At 41.5% G+C, this 20,617-nt stretch overlaps 1 protein-coding gene across 4 annotated transcripts in view; it reads left to right on the top strand.

Annotated features, from left to right (window-relative positions):
* Positions 1–20,617, top strand: part of PHKB (phosphorylase kinase regulatory subunit beta) — a 239,896-nt gene that overhangs the window by 116,775 nt on the left and 102,504 nt on the right. For all 4 annotated transcript variants that reach the window (XM_029075680.2, XM_029075681.2, XM_029075682.1 and 1 more), the window contains 5 exons: positions 3,452–3,547; positions 4,525–4,722; positions 5,847–5,904; positions 9,411–9,488; positions 15,058–15,216. In XM_029075680.2, the coding sequence (XP_028931513.1) occupies positions 3,452–3,547; positions 4,525–4,722; positions 5,847–5,904; positions 9,411–9,488; positions 15,058–15,216 (589 nt within the window). The remainder of the gene's footprint in view (positions 1–3,451; positions 3,548–4,524; positions 4,723–5,846; positions 5,905–9,410; positions 9,489–15,057; positions 15,217–20,617) is intronic.

The raw sequence follows: 20,617 nt of genomic DNA, 5'->3' as shown, positions 1-20,617 counted from the left end.
TTTACCAAAAACAAGTGCAGTTGATTCCCCAAAGTCCAATATCTGTTTTTAGCCTTTACAGTGATTTCTGAGACCTGTGCCAGCTTGGTGATCTTACAAAACTTTAGGGGGAAGAGGGACAAACTGAGTCACTCATGGTATCTGTGATGACTGCTAGTTTGGAAGGAATGGCAACTCCTGTAGCTTCCCTTCCCTTCTCATGACTCCCCTCCCCATTTCCCCCAACAAATCAATCCAAGATTTAGGTCCTGGAACACTAGAACTCATTTAGCCTTTCCAACCATTTCTGGCTGATGGAATCTCATCAAGGCACATGATCCCAGATGCAATTACTCCCACTTAGCCCCCACTTGCTTTTGGCCCGATGAGTGAGCATTACGGGGAATGGAAATTTCCTTGGCATTCAATAATTCATTAGGTGCTAAAAGCAACTTTTTTGAAGTCATGACTCAGACCAACTTTCCAGAGGACAAAAGTATCAAGTATCTAGATTTCTACATTGTTAGGATGGTTCCGGCAGAATGTTTTAATCATTCTGGTTTGATCTGACCCTCTCCAGGATCTTCCTGTCCCCAAATTTCATCCAGCTATGCTGAGGGTCTCCAAACTGGAAACTGTGCCTGGCCCGATGGAGATTCTACAATATAACTCCCAATATCATCTTGAATCCCAACTTGGAGCCAATTCCCAGGAATATGACGCTTTGTCAGCCACCAGAGGAGGGCTCTAAGACAAAGTGCCATGTTTCTGGGAATCCGTGCCTACACAGTAGCTTGATGAAATGCCATGGCAGTATTCCATCACCCTCCTGTTGAGTGCCTTAAGGCTTTGACTACATTATACATTTTACAAGAGTTAGTCATATTACATTACATCAAGTATTGTTTGAGTTTCCCAAATTCTGGTAAGAATAATTGAAAAGCCTGAAAAGTCAATAAGCAGAGATAGTAAAATGATTTGATACTTTTGTCCTTTGGAAAAATGGTCTGAGTCAGGATTTCATTTTCTAATTCCAAAACAAAGTTGCTTTTAGCACCTAATGAATTATTGAGTGCTGAAAAAATTTCCATTCCCTGTAACTTCTGCTCACTGGGGTGAAAGGCAACTGGGGACCAAGTAGGCGTAATTGCTCCTGGGACCATGTGCCTTGATGAGATTCCATCAGCCAGAAATGGATGGCAGAGGTGAACGAGTCCCAGTGTTCCAGAGCCCAAAGCTTGGAATGAGTTGGATTGGCTTGGGGAAATAGGGAGGGGAGTCATGGGAAAGGAAGGGGAACTACAGGAGCTGCCATTCCTTCCAAATTGGTGGCTGCTGCGTCTTTCCTCTTCTAAAAGCTCCCTTCCAGAGTCCCGAATTCATTTATTCGTTCAGTGGTACTCACCGAGTGCTTAATGTGTGCAGAGCACTGTACTGAGCACTTGGGAGAGTACAATACAACAATAAAAAGACATATTCCTTGCCCACAACGAGCTTAAAGTCTGCAGGGGGGTGGGGAGACAGACATTAATATAAATAAATACATTACAGTTATGTACGTAAGTGTCGCGGGACTTGGATCTGGGGAGAACAAAGGGAGCAAGTCAGGACAATGCAGAAGGGAGTGGTAGAAGAGGAAAGGGGGGCTTTGGGAAGGCCTCTTGGTAGAGGTGTGCCTTCAGTAAGGCTTTGAAGGGCAGGGGAGTAATTGTATGTCATATTTGAGGAGGAAGGGTGTTCCAGGCCAGAGGCAGGCTGTGGGCCGAGGTCACCTTCGAGGCAGGCGAGATCAAGGCACAGTGAGAAGGTTAGCACTAGAGGAATGAAGTGTGTGGGCTAGGTTGTAGTTGGAGAGTAGTGAGGTGAGGTAGGAGGGATCAAGGTGATTGAGTGCTTTAAAGCCAATGGTGTGGAGTATTTGTTTGTTGCAGAGGGGAATGGGCAACCACTGGAGTTTTTTGAGGAATGGAGAGAAATGTCTTGAATGTTTTTGAAGAAAAGTTAGGGAGCTCATGCCTGTTAGTGTAAAGATCACTGGGGGCAAGGGATGGAGGAAGCGGGGGACGGAAGCCTGAGAAGGGAGTTAAATGTCTGGAACAACTGACGAGAGTGACGGGCATAGGTGTCCATAAGGGTGAAGAAATAATTTTGCCGGGCAGAACAGAGGGCAGACTTAAGGTATGCAAGGATAAACTTGAAGTGGATAAAGTCGGCCTGGTATTTAGATTTCCACCAGCAGCATTCTGTGGCTCCTGCACAAGAGTGAAGGAGGCCGACTGTGCAGATGATCGAGGGCTGCGGGTTAGTGGCACGAGATCGATGAAGGGCTAGGAGAGTGAGTGAGTTGAGTTGAGTAGAGAGTGTGTTGTTGAGAGCATCAATTTGATCATCAAGAAAAGGTAGTTTGGGTATGGAGGCTAAGTGGGGCATGATAGTTTGAGAAAATTGGATAGGTCAAAAGATCGGAGGTTTCCATGGGGGAATAGTACAGATTTATAGGGAGGAGGTGTGTAGGAGAGGAGGCAGGTAAGGAGGTTATGGTCAGATAGAAGGATTTCAGAGCTGGTGAAGGTAGAGATTTTGCAGTGGTTAGAGATGATGAGATTGAGTGTGTGTCCAAGTTGGTCAGTGGGCAAGGTGGGATGGGGCAAGAGTTCAGAGGAGTTGCGGAGTGATAGAAGGCAGAAGGGTCATCAGGAACATACGTGTGAATATTGAAGTCCCGAAGGATCACTGAGGGCATGGAGAAAAAGAGAAGGAATGAGAGAAAGGGATCAAAATGGTTATAGATGTTGGAGGTGGGATCCAGGGAGCGGAAGATGACATCTACTAAAATATGGAGTGGGTGGTAGAGGTGGATGATATGGGCTTCCAAAGAAGGGAAGGAAAGGGATAGGGGAGGTGGAATGGTGCAAAGGCAGCATTGGAGCGTGAGAAGGAAGCCAACACCTCCTCCTTTCCCAGTGTGTCTGGGGGAGTGGGAGAGTACGAGGCACCCTCTGGAGAGAGCGACAGGGGAGACCGTGTCATCTGGGGAGGGCCAGATTTCACTGATGGTGAGGAGGAGGGGTGACTGAGTCAGGAACAGGTCAAGGATGAAGGGAAGCTTCCCCATGAAAGAGCAGGGCCTCTGTCCCTCTTGCTGAGCTAGCACAGGTAGGTGATATTTGAAGGGGAACCTGAGCCCATGAAGAACAGGAGCACCAGAGAAGGGCTTCTTCTCATCCTCACCACTCACAAGCTCATTCTGATTGCCTTTACCTCCAACTATGAAACTGCCAGTTGAGTACCCTTAAGGTAGCGAACCAGTTCCACATATATCCAAGATATTAAACAGGAGAGGGTTTGGCATAGAGAAAATCTTTGCCATCTATCCCTAAATAGGAGAAATTGGTGTGTTTGTCCAAATCTTGCATTCAAATGGCCGCAGTGGTTTCTGTTTTTACTTTAAACCATCCTTCTTTTATTGCAGGGATGCTCTTGGTCTGTTATATTTGTGGATCTGGATGCTCACAATCGAAATAGACAGACTCTCTGCTCATTGTTACCCAGAGAATCCAGGTCTCACGTAAGTAGCTTGGAAAATGTTTGAGGAATTAATTTAGGGAAAAAAAAGCTGTTAGTTTGGTGGTTCTTTTTTCATGTATGCTAGTAGTTTTAATTGGTTTCTAAGATAGATTTGTATGTTTCAGTAGCTTGTAGAAACAGTATTTTAAGAAAATGCATTGAAACGATTCATCTTCCTAGTTCAGCGGAACCGTGAAAATGCAAGAAGTAAGCTCCAGTTTTCTCTTTCTCTCGGTGACTTTCTCCTTCTCACATAGATGGGCTAACTGCAGCTTTCTCAGAGACTTCACAAAGTATTTGTCCTTTTTGATATGACAATTCAATCTTGAAAAGATTTCCCAAGGTCAGCAGGGACCTAGAAGACCATTGAATCAATGTTTTAAATCTATTTGTAGGGCCACATAGTTGCCATCTTGCCCCAGTATGAGTAACATGAGGGTTGGGGGATTTTAAGAATACTTTTGCCAGACTTCACATTTCTTTGAATTAAGAGGATAAGGTACTTGAACCTGTCCCTTTATTCTGCCATTTCTTCAAGTCTTTTCCTTCCTAATTGCCCCAGCCCTTTTTCAGCCTGCCATCAGACCCTGAACTTACACCCCTCTGTGACCTATTTCTGCTCTTTGAAGGATACACCAGAGGACAAACTTAGTCTCCAACTTGAATTTCTTCTTGACAATTAATTTTGAAAAATGTGACTCATAAGAAGTACCAAAAATTTCCAGATCCCGATTAAGAGATCTATTTTTTGTCCCAAGCACACTGTGACCATATTTAAAGTGTCCAAAGGTCCATGGCCTTTGAATCAAACTCCATATGCATATTTATCTCCTTTTTTTCCCCCTAAATTTAGAAAATCAATTGGTTGTCTCATTCTGATTTATTTTCCAAAGTCTGCTAGGAAGATCACGCACAGAATATTTTAGCAATAATGGGAAACTGGGTTTGATTTTTTGGGTTTTTTTTCTATTTCTTCAGAACACAGATGCAGCTCTCCTTCCCTGCATTAGTTACCCTGCCTTTGCTCTGGATGATGATGCTTTGTTCAATCAAACACTCGATAAAGTTGTGAGGAAGTTGAAAGGAAAATATGGTTTCAAACGTTTCTTAAGAGATGGATACAGAACATCTTTGGAAGATCAAAATAGACGCTATTATAAGCCAGCAGAAATCAAGGTATGATCCTTGCAATATAAAGAGTATTCTGTTATATTGTATTCTCCCAACTGGTTAGTACAGGGCTCCAAACATAGTGAAGCACTCAATAAATGCAATTGTTTGATTTTTAAAAAATGATTGATTTCCAGTCACTTAGATTTGGCCGTAAATCTACAGAGAAGATGATCATTATACTCTAGTGCTGCTAGAGACCCCATATAACTTGTCCTATTATTCTGTGACCGAAATACACCAACATCCCAGTTCCCTTTTTCTGTAAGAAGTTGGACATTTCTTTCTGAATCCAGACTTTGAAGTGCGAGTTTGAAATCACTTTCACTGCTTAAAAACAGGTGCAAAAATAGCCATTAGCTTTCTCACCTATCTCATCCAAAATCAAACTCATTCTTTGTTAGCTGATGATTGCCCTTACTGCCACTTCTTACTAACTGCAAGGCCCATCAGTCCTACCGTAGCCCATAGAAACTGGGAGGATTTGGGGTCCTTAGTGGTAGATTGCTAAGGGATTTGTGGAAGAGCTAGAAAATGATTGCTTTCAGATGACAAGACATTGATGTTGTCCAGAGGATTAAGCCAGCCCCCCCCCCCCCGCCCAACCTTTTCTGGCAGCCTCTCCAGGACTTCTCTAGCCTCCTGAGCACACGCGGTCTCATTCTGGCAAAATTCTCAGTCAGCCTTTCATTATTTGGTTTGCTTGGTGATAAATGTGCCTTTTTACTTTAAAATTCAGTATGCACTTAGGTATTGTGGCCAACTAGGAATGTTATTCATCACTGTATTTAATTTCACAGCTGATTTCAGTGTAAGTGCATTAAGCATTTTTTGTGGTTTGTTTTTTGAAGTTCTGTTGACTTTGCTTATAGTTTCCATGTCTTTCAAACCCTTTTTTTCCTCTTTAAAATAGAGCTGGTGTTGCTCCAAAAACCATTACGCCTGGGCTTGTAACTTGTCAGAGGTCTAAATAATTAAAAGGATAACCAAATCGTATTGCCTAAATTGGTCCAGTCTTAAAATTGAATGCAGTTAATACATATTTATTATGTAAATGTTTATTGGAATAGATGTTTACTTTGGAAATTTGCCTTTCAACTAAAATTTAAAATATTTCTCTTTTATTAAAGCTCTTTGATGGCATTGAATGTGAATTCCCAATTTTTTTCCTCTATATGATGATTGATGGTGAGTAGGCCTTTTTTTTATTGATAAAACATACAAAGGTGGTTCATAGAGAGAAAGGATGAAGTTAAGGTTTTTTGGCATAGAAAAGTAGACACTAAGTGGTACGAATCTATCATTAACATTCTACTAAATTTGTGGAATATCATGGAATAATGCCTCATAGATGAAACTTTATTTTAGAATTTTCCACAAAGGGGAATGCTACACATTTTAATCTCATAATGTTAAATTTTCGATAAATTAAAATTAATAATGCTAGATTAGATAGACTTTTGAATTTCATTTCAAATTACTTCAGTTCTTTCTGAAAGTCATTGTTCCTCTCTCATTTTTTTCTGCTAGCCTCATTGATTTGTTTTAAGAATGTGAATAACATTTATTCAGATGGTATTTAATATATACACCCATTTAATCCAGTACGACTGCTTGAATTGTGTGTGTGTTTGTGTGTGTGTAGGTAACGATGTATTTATTAGACATCCTCATGTTAGTGTGCGTACTGTTTTAGCCAATGAAGACTTAGTCTCAGCTCACCAAGAGCTTTCCTTTTGGAAAGGAAGCCTAAATGCAAGCTCACATAAAGTAGAACATTTCAAGTAGGGGAGATGACAGAAAGCCTCAAGAGAAAAAATGACTGCCTTTAAAAGAACAGTTCTCAAATATTTCCAAAACTGAAACAGGTCCTTTTCACTCTTCATTGACGGTGAATGGAAAGGGTGAAATTTTTCTAAAACTATTGAGAGGGCTAATTTACAAAAAGTTATATCTTCCCCAGTGCTTAAACTAATGCTCAACATATGTTAAGTGCTTAATAAAGAAAGTGATAAAAATAAAATAAATAATGGCATTTGTTAAACGCGAATTATGTGCAAAGCACTTTTCTAAGCACTGGGGAGGATACAAGGTGATCAGGTTGTCCCATGTGGGTCTCACAGTCTTAATCCCCATTTTACAGATGAGGTAACTGAGGCACAGAGAAGTTAAGTGACTTGCCCAAAGTCACACAGCTGCCAAGTGGCTGAGCGGGATTTGAACCCATGACCTCTGACTCCCAAGCCCGTGCTCTTTCCACTGAGCCACACTGCTTCTCTAGTAATATTAATAAAAGTCTACAATTTTTTTTTATTCCTGAAGAAGTGCCAGAAATACACTTTTAAGCCATTGGTGCTCAAAAAGTCAGTCACAGGAATTAAAAAAATATTAAATTAACCTAGCTAACTTCACTGTGGATGTGCAGTTTTGAAACAGTAATAAAGAGAAAGGGGAAAAGGGAGAAAAAAACCCATTCAGTTCATGTTCTCATGGCTTCATCTTTTTGGTAACCTCCTTTCTTCAATCTGAGGGCGAGGAGTGTTAACATGGGGGTGGAGAAGCGGGGCGACATGGAGGGACGCAAGCAAAGGAGAGCAAATTTCAGGGGAAGAAAAGAGCCCACAGATTTAAAACGAATCAAAGCTGGTATGCTTTGAATAGGTTGGAGAGGGAGGGAGGCAGCCAACTGCCGCTCTTCTCACTGGGCAAGAAAAAGAGTCTGCTTGTAAAAAAAAATGCTGTTGGTTTTGGTTTTACTTATAAGCCTGTATGAATATATTGGTATTTCATTCCAGTGTCATAATTCCCATCTAGCCACTCTCTCTGGATGCTCGATGCCATCTCCTGTTGCAATAAGCCAAATGAATAATGATTACAGTAGATAAAACCTGAAATGTCATAGTGTGAAGCCCTGAAGGGGTATTTTAATGAGAAGATCTACCTCTGAAACAAGAATTTTGGTTTCAAAAATGGAATTTTTAAAATCCATTAGTTACAATAGATTTTGGTTTCAGTGTAGTTAAATATTCATTCCAGTGTCATAATTCCAATCTTATTTTAAGGGAGGGAGCCATAAATATCACTTTTTGTATGTAAATCATGTTGAGACTTTAGAAAGTTAATTAGTGTTCAAATCTCCAAATCACCGAGTGTTAGAATCAGAATGGCTTTCGAATTTACAGAAAGTAAGCATTAGTTAATAAAACCCTTGTTTCACATCCACAAACACCCCTCTCTTCCCCATCTAACACTCCAGCTTTCTACTATCATGAGTCTGGGAAAGGCATTTCAAGCAGGGTGAGTGGAAACTCCTACCAGATGGTAGGTGGAAACTCTTATAGACATCAGCAGCAGCAGCCAAGAAAAGAAATATCTTCTGGTAACCAGGAAAGGGGAACTGCTTCCAGAAGATGGTGAAATGGCAGCACCAAAGTGTAACTGGTAATAGATGGAGATCTGAAAGCACATATTCTCTCTTGTTAGAATGAGGTTATCAGCACAGCTTGAGCTATTTCCAAGGTTTTTTCCCCTTACTTTCTCACATGATGATGAAGTCCCATTGAGTGTTACATTCATTGACCGAGGATTCCTCCTGAATCTATGAATCGATTACACACATTTTCCATTGTCCCAGCATGTTGACTTTCTGTTCTGTACTTGTGGATGTGTGATAGTCTGAAAGTGAAGCAGGGGTGAAGATGTTAATACCCTTGTCATTATCATCCACATGTCAGAATTCTGTTTGGCCACTTGCTCAAAAGAACACCCTGGGGAAGAAACGATAGTTTCCTATTTTCCCCTCTGCTCCTCTTCCCAACCTATTTTATGGCATTTGTCTTTTACTATTCTCCAGAGCCCTGTTCTCCTATCCGTCAACTAATTTAGCCAGTCTCTTACACCTCCATTTCTGTAATAAGAGGTATAAATTTCAAGTAAAGGACAGGACTGACATAATATTGGAAAAAAAAGAGTCTAAAGAGAAAAAGAACACCCCAGAGGCATGAATACTAAGGGAAAATAAGTTCTTAGCTGGGAAATTGAGTCAAGTGTTTCAAGTCCCATTGGCAAAAGCTGTTTATTTTTTGTCCAATAGAAATGCAAAGCATCAGTGATGGGAGGGTCGTTTTTGGCTAGGCTGGTGTTAAGAAGTAAAGGGAGACAGTACATAGCTTCAGCTTGAAAGAGCTGAATAGCAGGTCCTCTCCCTTTTTTTTTCCCAAAAACAAAAGTTAGCATACTTAGGATGATATGAAAATCATACTCAGAGGATAGCACTTGGATCATAATACTTGAAAAAATTCTAGAAATTTGCAAGACACCAAACATCTTTATTGAAGAACTTCATTCTCCAGCTAGCCACTCTCTCTGGATGCTCGATGTCATATCCTCTTGCAATAAGCCAAATGAATAATGATTAGAATAGATATAACCTGAAATGTCATAGTGTGAAGCCCTGAAGGAGAGAGGTATTTGAATGAGAACATCTACTCTGAAATAAGAATTTTGGTTTTGAAAATGGAATTTTAAAAATCCATTAGTAGCAATAGATTTTAGTTTCAATGCATTTAGTCAGATATTCCTTTTACACTCTGTACTAAAGTACGGTGAATGAAGTGGACTAGTAAATTGAAAACTGCATAAATCTGATCCGATATTTTTAGGTGTTCATAAAATGATTTGATTTTATATTTTAGGGGTTTTCAAAGGAAACCCTAAGCAAGTGAAGGACTATCAGGATCTTCTGACTCCGGTACTTCATCAAACAGCAGAAGGTACATTCAAACTTTCTTCTTTAAAGATGCTAGTATCATCGACATTTCAGGGATATATTTTAACATTATATAATTGAAAATAAAAAGCACTAATCTTTGATGTAATTGTTTTTTTGGCCGTGAATAAAGCTTCCAGGGAAATATGACTCTCCCCACTAATTTCTTTAATTATGGTAAAAGCTTTGTTATCTGGCACACTTGGGGAATGAGAGGTTTCGATTAATCAAAAATGCCAGTTATCTCAGAGTCAGGGTTGCCTATTGAAAGCTATGCATAATCACAGGAGAGTCTCCAGTAATATCTACCTACAGATCTAGATAAGGTTGAATAACCCTGGCTATGTTAACATTCTTTAAATTTTTAATCAGATTAGACGAGTACCTAAAAATACAGTTTGAGAAGAGTTTGAGTAGCAGAAGAGCAAATCCTGCTAGGATTTCAAGCATCTCTTTTGCCTAAGGAATATAAAATAGTAATAATAATAATAGTGTTTAAGTGCTTACTAGGGGCGAACTATTTTCCTGAGTACTGGATCAGAAAGAAGATAATCAGGTCATCCAGTCCCTGTCCCACATAGGGCTTACAGTTTAGCAGGGAGGGAGAACAGGCATTTTACCCCCATGCTGCAGATGAGAAAAGTGAGGCCTAGAGGATTTGAGTGACTTATTGAAGTTCATAGAGCAAGTAAGTGGGCAGAGGGAGCATTATAGCCCCGGTCTCTGACTCGCAGGCTTATGCTCTTTCCACTAAGCCATAGATCAGGAAGAGGAAGAATTTCATAGTGGACAGGATCTGGCTCTGTTTGCTATTTGCCTGAATTCCCACCGGGGAAGACTCACAGATTGAAACCTCCTCCCCAAGGGCTTGTGAGATTGCCCTTCTGAGGGAATATCACCAAAGCTGGTTAGTACAGCTTTCTGGTTGATAACAAGTGGGATAACAAAGATCAAAGATTTTTGATAGCTAATCAAACTATATAAAAAAGGAAGGACTGATGCTAGGTGAAATGATTTGATGCATTCTATGTATGATATTAGGGCTCAAAGTAGGAGTCAGTATTTCCTCTGACTTTAAACTGCTAAGTAATCTCTATAACCATCAGTGTCCTCATTTTGAACCTGGGGATCACCATCACAGCTGTCACTTTCCTATGTACTTCAATCATTTGTACATTTACTTCCCATTAAATGAGTCACATCTCATGATTACTATTAAAAGTATTACTTCCACATGCACTCTCAAAACTGATTTAAGGGGTAGGTTATAGGTTCAGTTGCCGGAGGCCATTAGTCAATGAAAAATTCTCTGGTGTGTGACTCCTCGAAGAGAGAAGTCTCGAGTTCGGTCGAGGGGAATCATTTTAAGGAGCGCAACTGCCTAGTACTTCTAGTCAAACTTCTTCTCAAACCATATGCTGTTCCAAACTTAGAAGTAGGGCCACGAACCTGAGTAATCTACTTGGGAGTCACCAAATATCATGCACGGTTCCTGTGGACTATTGCTGTGCATGCTAGAGAGCAAGAACTAAAATGCCAATATTGATAAATGTCTACAATCGCGAGAACCATAAGATTTTTAGGGGATGCCAGAAATGCGCTTGTTGTTATTAAGATAATTGAATGCGCTGTTTGTGAGGGTTACAGTTGTTACGCTGCAGGACTATCCGGGTATGTTGCTTTCTTTTTCCATTTTATGACAGCTGAAGATCCTGTTTTTTCAGGAATAACTAGTTTTCGTTCTCAAAAATATTCTTGAACATATTGATATAGTTAGCCACAAGGAAAAGATGTCTTTACAACTATTGAACTGAGGATGATGACTGTGTTTTAATGGGAATTTCCATCATTAGCATCTTAATTCTTCATTGTGGCCCAGTGGAGAGAGCTGGTGGGTTTCTGCCCTAAATGGTGAAGGTTTCTGCTCAAAAAGTCACCTAGGGCAGTCTACAAGGAAGACAAGACAGGAATCCTGATTGACACGGGTGAAGATCACAGTGGCTACTGCCCTGCCCTGCGCCCATCTTGGTGTAGATGAAGTAATAGCAGTATATAAATGATCAAATACAAATGGGGATACAGAGGGAATTATTAAATTTCACTCTGTCATATTTATTGAGTACTTACTTTGCAAAGAGCACTGTATACTAAGCACTTGAGAGAGTACAGTATGTTACCTTATATCTACCCCAGCGCTTAGTACAATGTCTGGCACATAGTGAGCACTTAACAAATACCAGAAAATTTAAAAAAAGGGTAAAGAGTGGGCAGTTGGGTCAAAGACAGCTGAGAGGTCAAGGCAGAGTTAGGCCCAGTACTCTTTGCTAAGAGGAGGTCCCTGGAAGCTTGGTGAGTGCCTCTCAGGGAAAAATCAGCCCACTTCAGGATATTTCTAGTCACAGTAACTATCCCTGTACACTGTAAGCTCTCTGTGAGCAGGGACAGTGTCTATTGTTGTACTGTACTCTCCCAAGCGCTTAGTACAGTGCTCTGCACACAGTAAGTGCTCAATAAATATGACTGAATGAATGAATTATAGAGTTGGTAGATATGTTCCCTTCCAACAACGAGTGTATAGTCTATTTTCATATTCACCTTTTCAAATCATGCACAGTGATATATGATTGGGCAGGGTATGGAAAGCCTGGTCCACTAATGGTTTTTAATTAAACAATAGCACTGTCTGAGTGCCTAATTTTTTTTAACGGTATTTATTAAGTACTTACTATATGCCAGACACTGTATTAAGCACTGAGGTAAATGCACGTTAATCAGGTGGGACACAGCCCATGTCCCATAGGGTTGTTCAGTTTAAAACCCATTTTACAGATGAGGTAACTGAGGCATAGAGAAGTTAAGTGACTTGCCCAAGGTCACACAACAGACAAGTTGTGGAGCCAGGTCCTTCTGATTTGCAGGCCTGTGCTCTCTCACAGTAATCAGTGAGTGTACTATGTGTAGAGCATTGTACTAAATGCTTGGGAGAGTATAGTATAATAGAATTAACAGACACGTTCCCTGACCATAATGATATTAAAGTCTAGAAGGGGAGACAGTCATTAATATGAATAAATAATATAATACATTTATATAATATATAATTTTAAGATATGTACATAAGTGCTGTGGGGTTCGGCGTGAGGCAAATATCAAATGTCCAAAGGCCGAGTGCATAGACAAAGCCGAGGGAAAAGGGAGCCAGGGTAAAGAGGGGTTAATCAGGGATAACCTCTTGGAGGAGGTGTGACCTGAATAATGCTTTGAAGGTGGAGAGATTGATGGTCCGGCATATATGAATGGGAAGGGAGTTCCAGGCTGGGGGATGATATGGGAAAAGGGTCGGTGGCAAGATAGACAAGATTGGGGCACAGGGAGCAAGCAGGCACTAGGGGAATGGAGTGTGTGAGCTGGGCTGGAGTAGGAGATCAGTGAAGTGAGGTAGAATAGGATGAACTGATTGACTGCTTTAAAGCCAATGATCAGGAGTTTCTATTTGATGTAGAGGAGGATGGGCAGCCACTGGAGGTTCTTGAGGAATGGGGGGACGTGGACTGAGTGTTTTTGTTGATAAATGATCCGTGCAGCAGAGTGAAGTATGGATTGGAGTGGGGAGAGAGGAGGCCGGGGCGTCAGCGAGGAGGAAGTTGCAGCAGTGATGGTGAGAGGATAAGTGCTTGGATCAGCATGGTAGCATTTTGAATGGAGAGGAAAAGACAGATTTTAGCAACGTTGTGAAGATAGAACCGACAGGATTTGGTTATATTGAATAAATAGGTGGAATGAGAGAGGAGAGTTAAGGACAATGCCAAGTTTACGGGCTTGTGAGGTAGGGGGAGTAATGGTTCTATCTAAAGTGATGGGAAAGATGGGGGAGGACAGGGTTTGGGTTGGAACATAAAGGAGTTCAGTTTTGAACATTTTTAATTTGAAGTATCAGTAGGACATGCTGGTAGTGTTGTTCTGAAGGCAGAAGGAGTTGTGAAATTGCAGGGAAGGAGATAAGTCAGGGCTGAAGATAATAATAATAATTATATTTGGTAAGTCCTTACGATGTCCCAGGCACTGTACTCAGCACTGGGGTGAGTACAAGCAAATAGGGTTGGACACAGACCCTGTCCCACATGGGGCTCCCAGTCTCAATCCCCATTTTACAGATGAGGTAACTGAGGCACAGAGAAGTGACTCGCCCAAGGTCACACAGCAGACAAGTAGTGGAGCAGGGATTAGAACCCATGACCGTCTGACTTCCAAGCCCGTGCTCTATCCACTCTGCCATGCTGCTTCTCATAAGATGAAGTTGAATTTGTAGATACATTCCCTGCCTTCAGGAAATTTATAATCTAGTAGGGGTGGACAGATCCTAAATTATATTGCAAATAGAAACAATCAGTGACATTAATTGAGCACTTAATTTGTGCAAAGCACCATACTAAACACTTGAGGGAATTTAATACAATTGGTGGTCACGATCCCTGCCCTCAGCTTACAGACTAATGGAAGGAAGTGATGAGAGTAGAGAAGATATATACTGAAGTGCTATGGGATATTTTGAAAACTTACAAATCCAGGTGGTGCAGAAGTGCTGTGGGGCATTTGGAGTATGTGGAGTTGGGAGATTAAATATGAATTGGGGAAGGCCTCCTGAAGAAGAGGTGATGGTGGGGGAGCTGTGATCTGTTAGAAGATGAAGGGTAAAGAAGCTTCAGGCAGAATAGGTTTGAGGAGACGGAGTGAGCAAGAGGTGGGCGGTGGGAAAGGTGGGAACCAAGAACAGTGGATAGGCTCAGAAACACAGGCTCGGAGTATTTTACAAACAAGGTCTTTCTTTGCTAGTGAGTCCCCATGCCCAGTATTTTTAGAAGTCTTTGGGCTGCTATATAATTTACAGTCGTCAGTATTTTTGAGCTATCAGGTAGAAGCCCATTAGATTCATGTTATCTGACACTGGCCAGGTCTGCATGAAGCTGGCATATGTTTGGAATGGAATTTAATTTAAAAAATTGGATCTGTCCCAAATCTGCGTAGGGCAGCGCACACCTAATATAAGGCACCAAGGTAATGTTAGCAGGGATTAATCCCATATCCAGTTTTAGCCGAGAAACTCCGTTAGGAAGCCGTCCCGGATGTCAGGGTGTCCTGTTCTGCTCCCTGAGCCTACTGCCATTTTGGAGTGACTCAGAGTAACTTCAAGCCTGAGCCAGACAGGCTGCAGGGAGATGGAGAATCCAGAACCAACCAGACCCCCAGGCAGCTGCCAAATGGGCAGGTTTCTGCATCCATCAGAAAGGATGCAGGAGTTGGCAGTCTCCAGGAAACGATGCCTTCTTACACCAGCTCAGCCTAATGCCTTTGGGATTATGCTAAATTCCAGCAAAAAGCAGCAGCTTTTAGTTAGATACTTAGGCCCAGTAAGCAGCTGGATTGTGTGACGTATATTTACCCTCCTGTACAGTTGTCCCATGCAGACCCAAGCCACAATCACCATCTCTCTCATCCTCCCTTGAAGCTACTTAACTTTCATCTGAGGAAAATGGACTCATCTGTTTTAATGCCTTTATTTTAAAACTCTGCAGGATATCCGGTTATACCCAAGTATTACTATGTGCCAGCTGATTTTGTGGAATCAGAGAAGAGAAACCCTGGTAGTCAGAAGCGATTTCCTAGCAACTGTGGACGTGATGGAAAGCTTTTTCTTTGGGGACAAGCCCTTTACATCATTGCAAAACTACTGGGTAAGTGGAAGGAGTGAAGAACAGTGAAAAACATTTTTTCTTGTTATTAAACTGTTGGAAACCAGAAGGCTTATTCCCTGTCAACACGTTCCTTGGTTCTGGCACTGTTTCCTATTTCTTAGTGGTCTGTGGATAGTTTCTTAGTATGTGGGAGTATCAACATTTCAATTCTAGTGAATTTACGAGAGACAATTTGGAGGAAAATAGTAATCATTTAAGCTTTGTAGACTAACTTCAGCACTTCAGATAGACTTCAGCAAGACCTTATGGAATAGTTAAAAGTTGCAGTTTTGTAGAATGAAATGAATTTCTGATTTAATGCAAGTTTTGAATGGTTTTACCTTTTATAACCCAAATGCCAAGAGGATTTTGAGTGTCGACCATTCACTTCTTTTTAATACTTAGCAAACTCTCATTTTGGAGAACACATTTCCTAGCAATATTCACTTCTAAGAACTTTTCTCAAGATCTCCAGAGGAATCCTATCTCTGCAGTGTATTTTTGTTCATAATAAGTGACTTCAAAATAATGAACCCTTCAAAATGATTCTCATTTCCACACCACTGGGGCTCTTGGTGCAGCTCTCACCTGTCCAAATTCAAAAACTTGTAATTTTTTTTTTTTTTGGTATTTGTTAAGCGCTTACTATGTGCAGAGCACTGTTCTAAGCGCTGGGGTAGACACAGGGGAATCAGGTTGTCCCACGTGGGGCTCACAGTGTTAATCCCCATTTTACAGATGAGGGAACTGAGGCACAGAGAAGTTAAGTGACTTGCCCACAGTCACACAGCTGACAAGTGGCAGAGCTGGGATTCTTCACTGCTTTGAACCGACTAGGTACTCAAAAAAGTGTGGTTGATGATGATGCTGATAAATGGAAATCTTTCACCTGCAAATGGTGGGGGAGGGGAGAGAGAGAGAAACTGGGAGCTACCTGACCACACTCTGCAGCCAAAACTTAAAACAGGAGCTCTTCCATCCCAGAAATTCCAAATACATTCCGCTGTCATGTCTTCCTTGGCTTGAGCTCCTCTGTTTTGATGACAGGACAGTAAGAACAGTCAGTCAATCAAAGGTATTTCAGCACGTTCTATATGGAGAAGACTGTGCTAAGCACGTGGGAGAGAATAATATAGTAAATAGACATGATTTCCTGCCCTCAAGGAGTCTAGAGGGAGATTACAGTCTGACTTCATCTACCCTGATTGTGGCATGGGCAAAAATTATGGGTCCCAGTCTGAACCTAACCAAACTTGGGGTATTTTAGGAATATATTTATTCCTAAATATAGGAGTAGGATTTTAGGATCCTTTTGGATCTGCATCCTTAAAGCATTTGACAGTCATCCCACCCTCAGCCCCACAGGACTTACTTGTACATCCATAATTTATTTTCATGTCTGTGTCCCCCTAAAGATTATAAACTCCTGGTGGACAGGGATCATGCCTACCAACTCTTTTGTATTGAACTCTCCCAAGCACTTAGTACAGTGCTCTGCACATAATAAGAGCTCAGTAAGAGAAGCAGCATGGCTTAGTGGAAGGAGCATGGGCTTGGGAGTCAAAGGATGTGGGTTCTAATCACGGCTCTGTCACTTGTCTGTTCTTTGACCTTGGGCAAGCCACTTAACTCCCCTGTGTCTCAGTTACCTTGTCTGTAAATTGGGGGTGAAGACTGTGAGTCCCACATGGGACAACCCGATTACCTTGTATCTAGCCCAGTGCTTAGAACATTCCTTGGCACATAGTAAGCTCTTAACAAATACCATTATTATTATTATTATTATTAATGATTTCTATTGATTGATTATGGCTGGCCCCGCCCTGACCTTTGTGGAGTGGGAATAGAGTTATGCAGATGAGGAGTTGCAGAGAACTATTGAGAGCTCTACTGGGTGGTTACTGAGACATTTTTTCATTCATTCATTCAATCGTATTTACTGAGCACTTACTACGTGCAGAGCACTGTACTAAGCACTTGGAATGTACAATTCGGCAACAGATAGAGACAATCCCTGCCCAACAATGGTCTCACAGTCTTAACGGGGGAGATGGACAACAAATCAAAACAAATAGTCTGGCTACAAAACAAGTAGTCTGGTGGAATAATGATGGTGTTTGTTAAGCGCTCACTATATGCCAAACACTGTTCTAAGCGCTGGGCTAGAGACAAGGTAATCAGGTTATCCCTTGGGGGCTCACAGTCTTAATCCCCATTTTACAGATGAGGGAACTGAGGCCCAGAGAAGTGAAGTGACTTTCCCAAGGTCACAGAACAGACAAGTGTCAGAGACGTGATTAGAACCAACGACCTCTGACTCCTGAGCCCGGGCTCTTTCCACTAAGCCACGCTGCTTCTTTTCCTCTGCCCATGCTATATTTTAATGATGACATAGATCAAGGCCACATAGACATTGTGAGGATTTGTGTGTATGATGTGGATACTAATTGGATCCATATCAATACTAAAAACTTTCAGAATAACTGGTGAAATTCAGGGATCTCTTGGAGTTCATTATACCATGAGTTGACTGTATACCACCTTAGCAATTCTCCTAGTACCTGCAGGATTGGTAAGGATAGCATTTATGGTTGCGAAGTCATCATTCTAAAGGGTTTGTTTGGGGGGGGGACAGGGTGTTTAATGGTATTTCAGTGCGTATTTTATGCCAGGCACTGTACTAAAAGCCCTGGAATAGGTACACACATTAATCAGGTTGAATGCAGTCCATGTCCCACATGGGGTTTACAATCTTAATTCCCATTTTATAGATGAGGTAACTGAGGCACAGTGACTTGCCCACGGTCCCACGACAGAGAAGTGGGCAAACCAGGATTAGAACCCGTTCCCCCCCGACTCCCAGGCCCATGCTCTATCCACTAGGCCTTGCTGCTTCCAAGGTCTTACCAGTCAGAGGAAGTGAATCACACCTCTTTGCCCATACTCAAATGGAAAGGGCTGAAAAACTTTACGTGTCACACTACATCTTCCTCCACTACCCCGTCATGTTTAAAAACATGTATTGACTGGCTGCAAATTAAGATAAATCTTAATAATTATATGTGTTTCTCTCAGAAACAAGAGCATACCATTCTGTCACTTTAGCCGACCACATGCCTCTGTTAAAAATTTGGTATTAGGAAGCACGGAGACTATTTTGTAATTATAATAGCTGGACCGTGAAACTACTTGCCCTATGACCTACTATTATTGCCTCCTATGTTCTTTCCAATATTAGCATAAGTTCTTGATTTGTTTGTGGTTTAAGAATAATAGTCTCTTCAGTTCCTTCTTTGCATTCCATTAGGAAAATAATATTTCACAGCCCAGGTTTCCCAATTCTGCATTATACAAGTGTGTGGGAAATAATGTTTAAGAGCTGCCTCAAACCCACTAGGGTAGAAAAAATTGAGTTAAAGTTACACACTGTGGCCTTTTCCTTCCCTCGTCCCTGTTATGTTTTTACATAATGCTAACATTGAGGGGCCTGGAATTGTTTTATTTTTTTCCACGGGTTAGGAGAGGTTGAGGATAAATGCCTTTATACTAGCTTTTGTCTGTTTTGTTTCCTTTTGCCATAAAATAAAGCAAAGCAAAAAAAAAAAGTATGTGTGTCAGAAGTAATGCCTTAAAATGTAACTTTCAAGTCAGGGCGTTACTCTCTGAGATGTCTCTTAGTTTGTAGTCTGTTGGGGAATAAGGAGGTAGTATCTTCTCGAGTAGTATGTCTGGATGTCTTGGGGAAAATCCATAAGGTACTTGAGAAGAAGCACCTTCCCCCAATTATTCAATAGTATTTATTGAGCGCTTACTATGTGCAGAGCATTGTCCTAAGCGCTTGGAATGTACAAATCGGTAACAGATACAGTCCCTGCCCTTTGACGGGCTTACAGTCTAATCAGGGGAGACAGACAAGAACAATGGCACAATTAGACTGTAAGCCCATCAGTGGGCAGGGATTGTCTCTTTCTGTTGCCGAATTGTACATTCCAAGCGCTTAGTACAGTGATCTGCACATAGTAAGCGCTCAATAAATACTATTGAATGAATGAAGAAGCATGGTCTAGTGGATAGAAAACAGGTCTGAGAGTCAGAAGGACCTGAGTTCTAATCTCAGATCCACTACCTGTCTGCCATATAACCTTGGGCAAGTCACTTCTCTGGGCCTCAGTGACCTCATCTGTAAAATGGGGATTAACACTGAGCCTCATGAGCTCATGTGGGACAGGGACTGGGTCCAATCCGATTAGCTTGTATCCACCCCAGTGCTTAGCCCAGTGCCTGGGCACATATTAAGCGCTTAACAAATGCCATTTTAAAAACCAAAAAACCCTGCCATTTTCTGGAACATGGCCTTACAGTCAGTAGTCACAGGAAGTTGCCGGTTATTTGAATAAGCTAGAGTTGGAATCCCCATATCTAGGAGCAGGTGGGCTACTCCAGGTGCCTACCTGGAAGGTTTGGAGCAGCCTTGGATGGTCTCAAAAGCCCTTCCGCTCCCCTCGAAGAGTTACGAACACATTACTGGACACTCCCCAATTTTACAGAGTTGGGGTGGATTCCTAGAACCTTCCTTACTGTCACAACGGCCTAAGGCAGCTCCAAGGAAAAGTCTTGGCACCCTGCTATATTAGGAATTCTTGGCCCAGAGAACTTGGCTTGATGACTCTGGTGCTGGGAACATTGAAAGCTCTTCATTAGCCTCATTTAAGGCTGAGAGAGTACAAGAGGGCGGCCTGCTTACTGCTTTGGCATTCAGATCACCAAGTCACCGAGGGAGTACAGCAAAATCGTGCGCCTCACAATTGTGCTTCCACCTTACTCAGCACCCCTTTGAAGAGACTAGGACTCAATATAGTTGTAAAATAAAGCTGTGTTTTGAGTGAACAGTGTATATTGTCTCCTACACAAATCCTCAAAAGGAGTAATTACCGTATTCTTGGTTATCATTTAAATTTGAGTAGTTCCATTAAAGATCGTAACATCAAATACAATTGCATTTATATTATTAAAGTAATCCAGGTTCTTTCAGATTTTTTTTCACATTCAGAAACTGGGATTGGGGATTAATTACAATTAATAAGGATTTCTTTGATAAATATTTTTCAATTGCTGATGCAGTTTATTACTGGGGTGGTGATCCCCTTAAGGAGTTAAAGATGGCACGCCAGGAGGTACAGCGACAGATTTATTGAGCACTTACTATGTACAGAGTACTGTTCCAAGCCTTTGGGAGAGTACAGTACAGCAAAATTAGCAGACACATTCCCTGCCCATAACGAGCTGACCGTCGAGAGGGGCAGTAACTGGTGTAATATCACTCCTTTGTATAGCATCAATAGTAAAGGAGATCTGAACTCATGGATGTCTGAGGGGAGACTAAAAGCAAAACCAAACCCCC

This window comes from Ornithorhynchus anatinus, chromosome 11 (assembly GCF_004115215.2).
Source record: "Ornithorhynchus anatinus isolate Pmale09 chromosome 11, mOrnAna1.pri.v4, whole genome shotgun sequence".
NCBI lineage: Eukaryota > Metazoa > Chordata > Mammalia > Monotremata > Ornithorhynchidae > Ornithorhynchus > Ornithorhynchus anatinus.
The sequence above is the reverse complement of the archived record's forward strand: the minus strand, read 5'-3'. Positions and strand labels throughout refer to the sequence as shown.